At 35.7% G+C, this 13994-nt stretch overlaps 1 protein-coding gene across 22 annotated transcripts in view; it reads right to left on the bottom strand.

Annotated features, from left to right (window-relative positions):
* MLIP (muscular LMNA interacting protein) overlaps nt 1-13994 on the bottom strand; it is a 245069-nt gene that overhangs the window by 96170 nt on the left and 134905 nt on the right. For 21 of the 22 annotated variants that reach the window (XM_074333100.1, XM_074333101.1, XM_074333093.1 and 18 more), the window contains one exon: nt 9598-11172. The exons of the other annotated variant lie outside the window; for it this stretch is intronic. In XM_074333100.1, the coding sequence (XP_074189201.1) occupies nt 9598-11172 (1575 nt within the window). The remainder of the gene's footprint in view (nt 1-9597; nt 11173-13994) is intronic. 22 annotated transcript variants of the gene reach the window in all.

The raw sequence follows: 13994 nt of genomic DNA, 5'->3' as shown, positions 1-13994 counted from the left end.
ACTTCTGCAATTAAGAGGTGCTCAAAGTGGTTACCATCAGAGTCCAGACACTTCTAATTACAGCAAACCACTGCTTGAGCATATATTACATCTCTTAAAATGTGTGTACATTTTTTTGGCACCCCCCGGTAATTTGAATAGAAGTAATTTCATCAATTTAACTCCAAAATGGAAAAGATAGAAAGCTCTTAAATTCATTTTTTAAACCTTATCATTGTCTGCACTTTCTAATATAGTATGGTTAATAAAGTAAAGGATAAAATGGCCTGAGTTTTAAGTAAAACTCAGAGTAATGTAGTTTAGTTCTGTATAGCATCTGGGAGAGAGAGTTGAGCATAAGGAAGTTGTACAAATCAGGATAACATGCATCATCAAAACCCCAGTTTTGATATTGCTCTGGGTCCCAAGCTGCATAATTAACTTCAAGGCTCCTATCACTTCAGAAGCCGCTGTCTTAGGAAGTTTCCCTAGGAGCGCGGCATCAGGGAGAAATTGGCACACGGTTGCAAGTTGTCTCAGTCCCTAAAAGACCAAAGGGTCTCCAGAACGGAGATATGGTAATCCAATCAAACAAAACCTTGAGTTTCGTGGATATAATTTAAGTAACCTTCATTAAATCGGTGTGTGGAAAGTAAGAGGCTGGCACATTCATTTTCCTTAGAAAGAAATGGAAGTAGAAATTTAAACGCCAGTCCTGGAGGAACAAAGCCGCAGGTCCCTTCAAGCCTTAAGTCTCTATACTGACCCTGTACTGCTGTGGTCCGTCTCCAGACAACAACGTAGTTGGATAAGCATATTTGGACTGAAAATGAAACGCCATGTCTTACAGGCGAGTAAGAGCTGACATTTGTACTAGGAAAAGTATATACATTGCTTCATTTAATTTTACAGAAGCCCCATAATGAAAGAGTCATCAGGACCAGGAGATATGACGAGATCAGGTGTAGTCTTGTCTAAGACTAAACAGCCCAGAAAGAGTAGAAACAGTTTTGGCACTCAGGCTTGCTTGGAGCCAGTATCGATACTTTCGCTATAAGATAATATTTTCTCCCAAAGAATATCTAAACAGACAAATAATACAAAATAAGATACATTATTCATACTCTATGATGGTTTTAGGATATTTAATTGTAATAACAGTTTTAATAATAACAACAATAACTAACAATCATATGAGCCAGGTACCATTCTAAAAGTTCTAAATGTGTATTATCTCATTTAATGATCACAACAAGCCTATTAGGTAGATACAATACTATATCCATTTTACATACTGGAACTAAAGTGCAGAGATGTTAAATCACTTATCTTAAGGTCACTAGCTAGTAATTCAGCTGGTATTTGGAAGTAGGCACTCCAGCTCAACAGTGCATTTGTCTACCATATGCCCTTGCCTGTTGTTTCGGGACATTTATAATGTTTGTTCTCCTATCTTTAACCACCTTAAAGATTATAGTTGGAGAAGCCTGTACAGAGAGGTATCTTGTTATTGCACATATGTCACAGAGTCTTAGAATCAGAAGTGATACTGAAGGTCATCTGAAGTGTCCCCCCATCCAAGACACAAATCTCTCTGATTGTCTGTTCAGCCACCACATGAACACTTGCTTACCTCCTAAGGCAGCACGTTCAGTTCTCATTGTTTGAACTGGTACAAAATTCTTCCTGATATTGAGCCAAAATATGCTCCCTGCTAACTTACTCCATTGGTCCTATTTCTACCCCTTTCAAGTCATGATGCATGCTATGCTAACAGCTCTTCTGCATGGTCCTTATACTGCTGTTTCCACCAACACCCCCTTACTGATCTTCAAGTGAACTCTCCTCATTTCCCTCTGTCAATATTCCTTTAAATTTTGAAAAGATGTGAGTTTAACTAGGTGTATTTTTAACACAAAGTAGACTATAATCATCACCTCCATGATATTGACAATAAAGCAATTAATACACTGAAGATAATAATCATCGGAATTTTCTCCTTGGTTTTTGTGGTGAGTTTAGAACATAGAGGAGAATGAAGCTGGAGGTATTTCATATTGTTGGACCACACTGACTATGCTATCACCTAAAATCTCTAATCCTTTCATTTCTTTAACATTTGTTACTGAAATTAAACTGTATCCTGTACTTATGTTTTCCATTCTCTAGATCCCAAAATAGTACTTTAGGCATTATCTCTATGCAATTTCATCTACTAGATTGGGTTTGTCATTGTAAACTATGAAGATAAGAGTTTTTATGTTATTTCACGAACCATTTTGTTTGGCATGTCAGTTTTATCTTCATTCAAGTCATATACTAGGGATAGGGAGCTATTGCCTACTGCGTTCTGCCAACCTGGTAGACATCAATCTACACTGTAAATATACGTGGATACAGCAGTTGAACTAATGGATTCATTCAACAAAATATTATTGAGCATCTACTTTGTGACATGCATCGCTGTAAGTATTGGAGATTCAGAAGTAAACAAAACATACAACGCCTTTCCTCTCTAGAGCTTATGTCCTAATGAATGGAGACAAATTATAAACAAGTAAGAAAGCAAAAGAAAAGTCATAGAGAGACAAATAATACGCAGAAAATTGAAATACGGTGATGGAACAGAGAGTGACCTTGAGAATGCTTTGGATTGGGCAGTTGGAGCAAATGTGAGTGCACAGAAACATGTCATTACACTTCACATATCTCCTTGTTCATGATATCGTGAAAGATATCACAGAAACTAGAAATTAGAAGGCATTCAATAAATGTCTGTTGTATGAAGAAGCTGTCTGATTTTCAGTTATAACTATTTTTTTTTTAAGTGGAACATATGGCTCGCTTCTTTGGTTCTGGTAAATCTCTTATTTCCCATCATTTACAATAGTTTTGCAACAGAACTAGAAATTTCATCTGGTTTGAGGCACAATCTTTCTAGGCTGGGAAATAGGAACTCATTTAGAGCAAACAGGTGATCTTTCTCAAGCCTAATCTATTTTAGGCTTCATGCGTCTTTAAGACATATACAGCCTTTTATTTTTCGTCTGAAAATTATTCTTGTTGCACCATAAGAGATATGTTTTGGGGTCACTATATTTCCTCTGTGTTCTCTTAACAATACTGTAATTTGAAACATATTTCTTCAGCATTCCAAGTCTCCCAGGTGTTAAACCAAATTCATTGGTTTTCTTTTCTTTGTTTAAAATTACAAATCACCCTAGTCAAGGTAGTTATAACTTGAATAATAGACTGCAGTATCACAGGCTGGAATCACCATCAGCTAATCATAGAAGGTTGAGCTGACCAGCCTTACCCTAAATCTAGCAAAAATTTCAATGATACTTATTGTATCTCTTCAATTTGTAATCTGTGCTTTCAGTCAATATTCAATAAATATGTCTTAAATATCTATTACATGACAGGTGCAGGGCAAAGTTTTGGATAAGAAAGAGAAATGGAATTTTTGTACATAAGTTTATCAGTTAATCCTATTTATAGGCAATGCTAGATATCGTAACATAAATCCTGGACGTGAAGGTGGGATAGCAAGAACACATCGTTCCCCTTCAGAAAATTTCCCACTACTGTCCTATCCCCTGTTGCTAATGACTAAGATTCTATCACAGGCTTTATTAATAAAGACCCATGAGACCTTACAGTGAACTGTATTAGTTGCCTTGAGAATCAGGGTTTTGAGCTCACAGGTACACTTTAACGGTGGAACATCAGACTACATAGACAAAAAGAGAGAATCCCGATGAAGAGTATCCCTATCACAATGGTTAATTTCTCCTTCCAGAAGCATCCATGAGCAAAGATGATAGCATTACTTTAAACAAACATTCACTGCTCCTCAGTGACCATATCTGCACTGCCTGAGTCAGAATCTCCCTGAGATGAAAGTTCAACCCAAGTCCTGATCCAATTGACAGAAGTAGATTGCCCAGACACCTCCCTTACATCTAGACTATTGGCAGAGCATAATCTCTATAATGATCCTGATAATTGAAGTGGTGGGGGAAACGGAAGAATACAAAAAATGGCTATAGACCGTGGCCTGGCAGAGAAGAGTATAGCAGTAGCTACCAAGAAAACTTCCGGACTCTCTTCCTAGGACCCCTTTCCATGGCTGATTTCTCTTTTGGTATTTCTAGCACTCAAAATGTATGGCATTTATTTCATTGTATTACAATATTTTGCCATCCCTATTAGCCTGATATGTGTTTTAAAGGAGAGATTTTATATCATTTCCAACACGTCATACTAACCTGGCAAAGAATAGATGTTCAGCAAATATTTGTTGACTTAAATTGAAGTATTTAATTGAAAATTACAATACGATTCAGAGGACATAAAAAAAATTTAGTTCCTCCGCTACTGTTCAAGTCTTAGCCAAGGCTGGCTGCCTAGAAGCTCTTCGACCTCCCAAGCATGCCCTGAAGGCATTTTCAATATGTTAAGTTTCTAAAATCATCTTCTTTCAATGCTATAAACATTCAAGATTTGAACTCATGACCTTGAATCAGTTTTTGTTTTTCTTTTTAAAAGTCTCTTATTTGAGTTCAACTGCATAAATCCCTCTCAATTAAAATGCAAACACTCCCCAAGGGATTAGAAAAAAAAGATGCTTTATTCAATCACTGATACTTGAGTGTAAGTCATCGCTAAGATCAATTCAGAAAAGCTTAACTAGAGAGAAGAATCAAAGAGAATGGGACACAGCATTAGTACAGAGATGGAAGTGACAGATAGCAGGGATGGGAAAATCAAGAAAAACCTAAAATCCCCGGAAAAACACCAAGAACTTTGTGGAAGGGGGAGAGTAAAAGACAGTGGGAGAAAAAAAAAGGAAGGAGATATTTATGTCTAGTTTTACCTGTTTGACCATTTTACATTTGGCTGGCTTTAATGATTGCTGAATGTTTGCTAGTCTACCTACAAAATATATACAAAAATATTACCTTCTCCTTCACTTCTATAACCTCACCAGAGCCACCATCACTTGCCTTGATTGTTGCAATAGCCTTAAGGTGGCCTTACTTCCCCCTCTCACCCTCTCATAGTTTGTTCTAAACACAGCAGCCAGATAGATAAGGTTGGGTCAATTATCTATTCAAAACCCTCCCATGGCTTCCAGTCTTACTCAAATTAAAAATCAAAGACTTAGAAGTGGCCTAGAAGACCTCATAGGACCCAGCTTCCAGTTATATGTCCCTCTGACAACCTCAACTTCCCCTCACTCACTGCACTCTTGCTACACTGGCTGCCCTATCTGTTCTTTGTAACTGCCAATCATTCTCTGACCTCAAGGATTTTTCCTGACTATACTCATTTACTTGTGTGTCACCTTCTGAAAGAAGATGACTGCCAGTGTAATCTGTGACACCATTCCTTACCCTGCCATACTTTTATCCATGTCACATATGACTTTCCAACACATGAGAAAAATGTACTTATTTGATCAGGGAATTGGTGATTGTTTCTCTTCCACCACAAAATACGAACTTTCTGTAAACAGGCATTTTTGCAGTTTTATTTGTTGCAATATCCTTATGACTTTGAAAAGTGCCTTGCACATAAATAAGCACTCAATGCATATTTATTGCTTGAATGATTTGTTGAACACAGATTAACTATTTTATTATAGCTCACAGAGGTACAGTCAATATTGCTGATTTTCCAAATTGCACATAGATCAGCAGAAATGGAGAAAGTTACGCAAAGACTGTTGCCACCAAGTTTCCAGTGTGATAGATATATTTGGAGATGTTTTGAGGCCTTACAGCAATTGGAGTTTATTAACAAAACACCAGCTATAAAACTTCAAGAAATATCAAAAAGCTCCCAACTAAGTCCTTAAACATGTTATGCGTCTAAACAACTTTAAGGCCAGAACAGACATGCCACTGGAACCCCTAAAGTTAGAAAGGAGGTTTAAACCATCTTTGGTGAGTGGCAAAACATATGAGGTTTTGATGTAATGGCCACCCCAAATTCCTATATGGAACACCATGAAAACTTACGAGGAGACAATTTAAACTGTTTCATGAATGAAAGCAAAATATATTGGAATCCAAATACAACTCCATGCATTAATTTTTGATGTTCAGGCTTTCTCAAAGGGAAAAAGTATCTCAGGCAACATAGATGTTGATCAAAGAGTAACCTGAGCAGCATTCAGGGAGCTATCCATCCTGTGTAGGGCCATGATCATAATGTGAAATAATATTTCTAGCTCCATTTGAAATTAAAATATATCAAACTAATGCAAACGGATTCAGAACCTTAAGATTTGATCTATGAAAAAAAAAACCCTTAGCATACTTTATATCTGAATTTAGCTCAGCATACTCTAGCTGTTCCATTTTATTTTAATATCAAAGGCCAGCAGGGCTCAGACTTTGAACTAACATCCTTCAAGCACTCATGTTTTAATTTGATGGCCATTTGTATTCCAGGACCTCTTTCCTTTTGGGATCTGGCACTGAGTTAAGCTGATCTAAATCTGAAGATCTTTTATTTCAAAAAGATAGCCCCATGCTTGGATTAACATGGCAGTGGAAGCAGCAAGACAAAACACAATCCATAAAAGTGTATAAATTCTTTGATATCCCAAAGCTTTTGTCTATTTCCTCCTATCAATCTATGAAAAAATCTTAGCAATTTAAAGAAAACTAGTCAAACATCAAAAGAAACTGGGATAAGAGTTCTCTATTCCAACATCCATTTTAATGTTTTTTTTATACTCAAGTTACAATATCTGCAAATAATAGTGTGCAATAAAAAATTATGTAGGCTGACTTTTACCTCAAGAGGTAATAACAAGAAGCAAGGAAGAAATAAAGAAAGAACAGCATGTATCTGAGAGCGACTATTTTTGCAGAAGTTATAAATTTTACCCATTACAAGAAATATCTTTTACTGTTCAAAGCAACACATTAAAAACAGATAAATTATAATCATTCTTTATGTTTTCATATTTTATGTATATCAAATTTATCATGCATTTCTATAAGCTTGAATTTTAAATTGGAAATAAAGACAATAAAACAAAACATAAGGCAAATGGTGAAAATTCTTCAATATGGGGAGCAATAAGTGAGCTGTGGAAGAACATGTCCTCAACAAACTTAGTTTTAGAACAAAAAAGGATTTGACTTTATAAAAAGCCCCTCTGGGCCAACCCTCTGCCAACTGTCCAAAAACAGGACAAAACATGAATGAAGCAAAGTGATCCACAAACAGAAACACTTTGAAATAGCCTCTGGAGTAAAATCACTTTCCACAAAGGTAATGAATAATTTAAGTGTATGGCAGTATGGTTTAAGAAATAATTAATAATACATTCAGGAAATGGTAATGTTTAGAACACCAGTTTTTGTTTTAATACACCTTCATATGTGTTTAATACACACTCATATGTGTGTATGAATGTGTATTGAAAAGATAATCACCATATGAATTGAAAAGATAATCACCAAGTCATTCAACCTTAAATAAATAGGATTTTCTAATTTAGAATTACAGAAAAAGAGGGTCTACATCCCATTTGCTTTCAAAGTTTAAAATACAGAGCCTTTAATAATCTCTAAAAATACATTTTTGAAATGACCCAAGTAATATATAAATTAAGAATTCTAACGATTACTATTCCATAATAATGATTTCCTTCATGAGAATTATTAAATAAGGTTAAATGATAATTAACATGAGGTTTTCTTCTATAGCAATAAAGCACAGTAATAAAGAACAGGGCTTCAAGAATCAGTAGACTTAAGTTAATATACACGTCAGCACTGCCTGTACCAGATATGCGATCTGGGCTTGTTATTCACTGAATTTCAGTTTCTTGGAATATAAAATGCAGAAAATAATATTACCAACCTCATAAGGTCATAAAAATTAACTGGTATAGTCCTTTTTAATTAATTTTTAACTATCCTGCATATTAGGCTATTTCTTGACTCACAGAAAGCATTTGATATCTGTTACTATCATTATTAGTATCACTGTTTGATGACAGGCCAATTTTCTTATATCACCACATATATTCCCCTGGAATCATCTTCTGTATATTTGATCAGGTTGTTTACCATTTCTGAAATACCAGCTCCTTTCCTCTTTATTAAGATAAATGCTAAATATTTCCAACAGGTCTGACATTTATAATAACTTCCTTACTAAGCATATCTCACTAATATTTCTATTATATCAAATTCAGTGAACAAATATATGTAATATATATTATACTGTGTTAATGTGTCCTTATACTTGTTTTCTACATTTATTGTAGATTTAATAATTCTATATAGCTTCTCCACATTATATATATACATATATTTCTTTTTCTGTTGAATAAAAATTTTTTAAGAAAAAAAAATTCTTACTTTCCTTTAACACATACACACGCACGCACACACACACACCTCAAAAAAAGCTAGGATATGGTGAGGATACACTAGGTGCATAATGCATGCTTTCTAAGATTAATAATATTGCAACATCATTAACAAGAGCACGTGGGTTGTTTTATCTTTTCCATCTTAAATTCATCATTCAAACAGCAACCGAGTTGAACACAATCTCCATGCAATTTGGAACCTCTAAAACCATGTTATTTCAATTCATGAAACCAAAAATCCCAATTCCTTCCTAATACAGGCATTTTCATAATTTTATTTTATTTATATAGCAATGACCAAATTCTGGGTGTATAAGATCCACATTCTAAATTATTTGAGAATAGTACAGAAGCTGGCATGCTTTACAGCAGAGTTGCCATCCACCAAAAGAAAAAAACTCTATGGGTCACTCCTTCAAATATTTCCCTTCTCATATTAAAATAAATGCCAGTTTCATACCTGTGCTCAATGAGTTGCTTCAGAGCATTTAAAAGCCAATATTTATCCTCTTAATTCTATTTCTTTATACCCAGCCTGTCAATTCTTTCTGTATTTCATAATTACTAAGTTTTCAGTGTTTATTGTAAATTAAATAATTTTCACATACAAAGGAAATTTCTATTCCCTTTTACCCTATGTGTATATAGCTAAATCCACATTGATTTCGCTTGAGGTATAGGGAGCAATAAAGAAATCAACCTGGTAGAAGGGGAAGAAAATTAATAGTTATAAATGAATGATAGCAAAGGAAATAGAGTTTTCAAATTGGGTTGGCAAGAACATGGGCCTAGATCTAAGATAATATTCCATTTTACACTAATCCTGTCTACTATTCTATCAGTACAGGATAATAGGGTCCATATTACTAAATAATTAGAAGTGTATCACATTCCCAAATCTCAACTAGCGGCTTTAAATTCCATCTTTGGGATCAAAGATATAACTCGTATTATGCCAAAAGCTTATAAATATAAGAAGTCATCATACGAAGAGGATTTGCAAAATCAAATAGTTTTACAGAAACGTGCACAATTTTTGACAGATTAAAACTCGTCTCCACATTCAAATATACCAAATCCTAGAGCCTCTTGCATGTTCTCTACCTCCTTGGAGCAGCACAATGAATGTCATAATTATTCATCTTTTTCCCCTGAAAAAAAAGATTCTTCCATGTTTCAAAAACCGCATGCACCATGCAACGTGCAAAAGATACCTTGGGTTTCTTATTTTCAGGGCCTGCTGACATGGGTAGTGCACAAGGTGAAATCGGCTCCTTGGTTCTTGTTAGAGAGATGGGAGGTGATGGGGTTGAGACGGATGACCTGTGGTCGGACACTGAGCTTTCAGATCTCTCAAGTCTCGAAGGCAGGGTACCACCGCCACAATTTGGGTGCAGTGCTGAGGGACTGAGCTGGAACGCCTGAGCAGGAAGATTAGCATGAGGGAGAGGGGACAACCCCAATTTGGGAAGAGAGGCAGAGCTAGCACTAGAGACAGAGGCTGAAGTAGGAGCTGCAGGAGTCTGCCCCTGGCCAGATAGCTGTGCGGATGCTTTCTGTGATCTGTTTATCAAGGTTGAAAGAGCCGGGGAAGGACAGAAACATTTCTCTGGAGAGGAGAGTGTGGCTCTTTGGTTAGTGGGAAATGCAGAAGATAATGGAGAGGAGGCTGATGTAGATGGATACGTGTAAATACTCTGGGGCTTTTCAGGACCCCTGAGATCAGCATCCATTTTGCCCTTCCAAGAAAAAGAAGAAAAGCTTGGTGGGATGGGAGGAAGCTTTGCAGAACTCGGTGTATTTGTTTGTAGCTGGGAGAGCGTTGGATAGCTCTTCAAAGAAGTGGGTGATGGTGTTTTCTCTGCATTCAAAGAAATAAGGCTGCTACTGACATGTTCTGTGGGAGAAGGGGAGGGCGCCTTGGAAAGGGGAGCAGATTGGGTGAAAAAAGGTAAGTGAAAGGATTGCTGGCTATGGTCGGAAACCTGGTGTTGCCTTTGTTCTGGAGACCCGGCTGTCAGTGAGCAACTTGAGAGAGATTTTTTAGGTGTGGGTGAGGTTTCTTTTACTTTTTGATCGAGTGTAAGTGTGGAAGAAGCCAGGGAGTTGAGAGAGAAAGTGGGACAGGATGCAGGGGAAAAGGGTCTTTGGTGAGAAGGGTCTGACTTGAGGAGAGCAGTGAGGAAGGAAAGTCGGGAGGGCACTGCGGATTTCACCCCTGACTTGGAGAGATTTCCACTAGATGATGCTTGGCTACAGATCGTGGAAGAAGAGCCATGGAAAGAGGAGGTAAATGGTTTTGGACTTGGAGAAAGTGAATGCATGACAATACGGACTGGTATGTACGAGGCTGGATTCGACTTCAGAGAAGCACTGAAGGATCCTGAAGGAGGAGAGGTTCTCAGACTTTCTCCGGGGTTAAGGACATGAGAGGTTAACGATGTCGTATTCTTCAGAACTTCAGCTGTGAGTCCAGGTTTTTGATCTGCTGCACTGGGACTGGATAACTTAGAACCTGGTGACTGAGTGGAATGGGGAAACTGCAATGTCGAGAAGGTGCCCTTCGATGCAGAAAAGGGTGAAGAGTGAGCAGAAGTTTGGAAATACGTAGCTCTTTCTTCCACCAAAGCCCCACTGACATCCAGCCTCCTAGTGTGGAACTCCTCTAGGACAGAGGCTCCGTCGAGGTTAACTGGGCCAGGTGGTGTTTTCTGATTAGTTGGAGAAACAAAGGAGAAAGCAGGTGGTTTACAGGCAAGCTGCTCAGAGGTAGTGGAAGAGGAAGTTAACTAGAGGAAAGAGAAACAGACAGATTGTAATAGGACGTTATTTTGTGAAACTAGCAAAATATTCTTGGCATTTGTGTGTGTATGCCAACAGTCCTATTAGTTTACAACAAAGGAGACACCTTAAAACTCCAATAAAAAATGGAAGAAATTCTGTTTTGCTAATGAGGCATTGTTCTGAATTTGAAATAAAATATAAATAAACTGTAAAGTATTATATACTATAGCTCACGTATTCCTCAGAGTTAACATTAATATTAAATTGTATTCACATATTTATATTTGGAAAATAATTCATGGATAAAATATACAATAGTTCTCGTAATTTGGAATTGTGTGATTTGAAAAATTTAAATTATCGTTAATATAAATTTCAAAATTCACTTTGGAAAATGAAGATTTTCTTCCATTGTAAGAATATAAACCATAATATAATAATAATGACTATAATCCTTAAAAAATTTAACATACTTCAAATGTTTAAAATTCTGAAAACTTGGACTACTACATATTGTGAACCTGAAAAAAATGCCCAGAATTAAAAAGATGCAGCACCCAATATCAACACAGAATGACAAACAATGAGAGTGAAAGCAAAGTCTAAAACAGAGAGGGAGTTTTAGCTTACAAAAAATATTTCCCCTAATTGTTTGCCAGGATGAGCATATAACAAACTTGGTTATGCTGAAAGGAATACATACTCGTATCAAAAGAAGACAGAGTAATCTGCCTAAAGCAATGCAACCCACCAATCCTGCATCAAATTCAAAAATAATAATAATAAAGAAATAATGTATCATTTTCAAGAGAAACTAGAGAGAGCCTGTGAAATAACTGGGTGTATGTATTCTTGTGCTATTTTTTAAATCACTCAGTACTTTAAAACAAATACTGAAATTATAAGTGATTCTAAAGCCAAATCTTTTAAACAGAGGTTTCCTTTCAAAATTATTGATTTGATTCTACCAATCCATAAGAGAAAGGAAACTACTTTTGTCGAATAAAGAATTTAAGTAATTAATGAATCTTTATTAAGCAATTTTATATGTATTTTTTTTTTGCATTACATAACAGGAAAATGTATGACCATAATAATTAAGAAAAAAAAAAAAAACTTCACCAAAGGAATAAAGAAAATTTGAGACTCCATAGGATGTCTTGTTTCAGTTATGCCACAGCTTTTGGTAAATAATTTTGAAAATTAATAACAGCCACAAAAATCCCATTACCATTTTAGTCATGTTTCCAAATGACTTCAAATTATATGACAAACTTAATTAATCCTGATTATCCACCAAAGTATGTTCAAATCATAGGGACATAACTTTAAGAGTCTCATTCAGAGGAAAAGACTGTTCCCTCGAACTTCTTCAAGAGTATGGCTTCTAATTATCAAACTTTCTACTACGGTAAGTCATATTTTACCTAATATAAGTAATTCACAATTTTATTATACTTTTTAATAGTGGATTATTGAAGAACTTCTAAGAGAAAAACTGAAAAGTCTAAGAATGTTTATTATGTTTGTATTAATTTCAATATAATTCTTATTATATTTTCCTATTCAATATATTAATATGTATTTGTAATATATTCATTTCTAATTTGCAAATACATCCTGATGTTATCCTAATGTATACTAATATAAAAATGTGCACCATATTTTTATAAAATTCCCAGGAATGAGCAACGCATTTTTTAATGAAAAAGATACATTTCCCTGAGTTCCAGTCATTAATAAGTATTTAAAACGAGGACCTAAGGAAATGAATAATCTTGTGCAGAAAGATAGAATGAATACCTGTCAGATGCTCAGTCAAGCAGTTCAGACTCAGTCCTTCATTTTACCTCCTCCCTGTAAAGCCCTTACTGGGGGGTTTACAACAACTTCTCTGTTGATATCCACAAATTATTTTCATCCCTTCATACTTTCCCATTAATAATTCCTGTGCTGTATCCTAGGTTTGGTACTGATGCTCCAATTCCTTTTCCCTCAAGCCTGTTCTTCTTCTCCAGTATTTATTTCTAACCTGATCTTTGTTGATTCTTTTGCCTCAAACATCTCTCAGAGCTACCCACCTGTGTTCCAATCCCCAGCCAACTTCTGATTCCTTGAGCCCCCTTACCACACACCCCTTCCAAAGTCATTCTCAAACTCTGAAAGACTATCCTGAACTCTGGAATACATTCACAACAACCTCAATAACAGAGGATGCTTGCAATGTTCTGCTGTCATTAAGTGGACAATCTCAACCATAAATCTACCCTTGCCAATATGCTGTACACCTGAAACCAATATAAAATAATATTAAATGTCAACTATAATTTTTAAAAAGTCACAGGGATATAAAGTACGGCATAGGGCATATAGTCCATAACACTGTAATAACTATGTATGGTGTCAGACTTAGTAGGGTTATTACTGTGAAGTATATAAATGTCTAATTACTGTGTTGTTTTGTATACCTGAAACTAATTTAAAAACTCACTTTCCCCTACCATGAATCCAGTTTTGTTTCTGTCAAAATTCTAAGCTTATTATGTATAGAGCACTATCCATTTCAGCTTTTTCAAAATGGGGCAAAAACATAATCATGTAGGAACTAGTCCTGTTTCTAATAGTTCATTGCTACTTAATTTCGAAAATGAAAAGCATCTGTAATTACCAATAAAAGAATAGCTGAAACCTCAAAAAACAATCCATTTAAAAAAGTAAATAAGTCCGTCCTTGGATTCTGTAATAGAAGTCATCAGTTATGTTGTTAACAACTATTCTCTACTATGGATCTGCCTTGTAATTTTAGTCAATCAAAATTAAGTGTTCC

The sequence above is a fragment of the Rhinolophus sinicus genome, linkage group LG05 (genome assembly GCF_036562045.2).
Source record: "Rhinolophus sinicus isolate RSC01 linkage group LG05, ASM3656204v1, whole genome shotgun sequence".
NCBI classification, from domain to species: Eukaryota; Metazoa; Chordata; class Mammalia; order Chiroptera; family Rhinolophidae; genus Rhinolophus; species Rhinolophus sinicus.
This window is presented reverse-complemented; position numbering and strand designations above follow the sequence as displayed.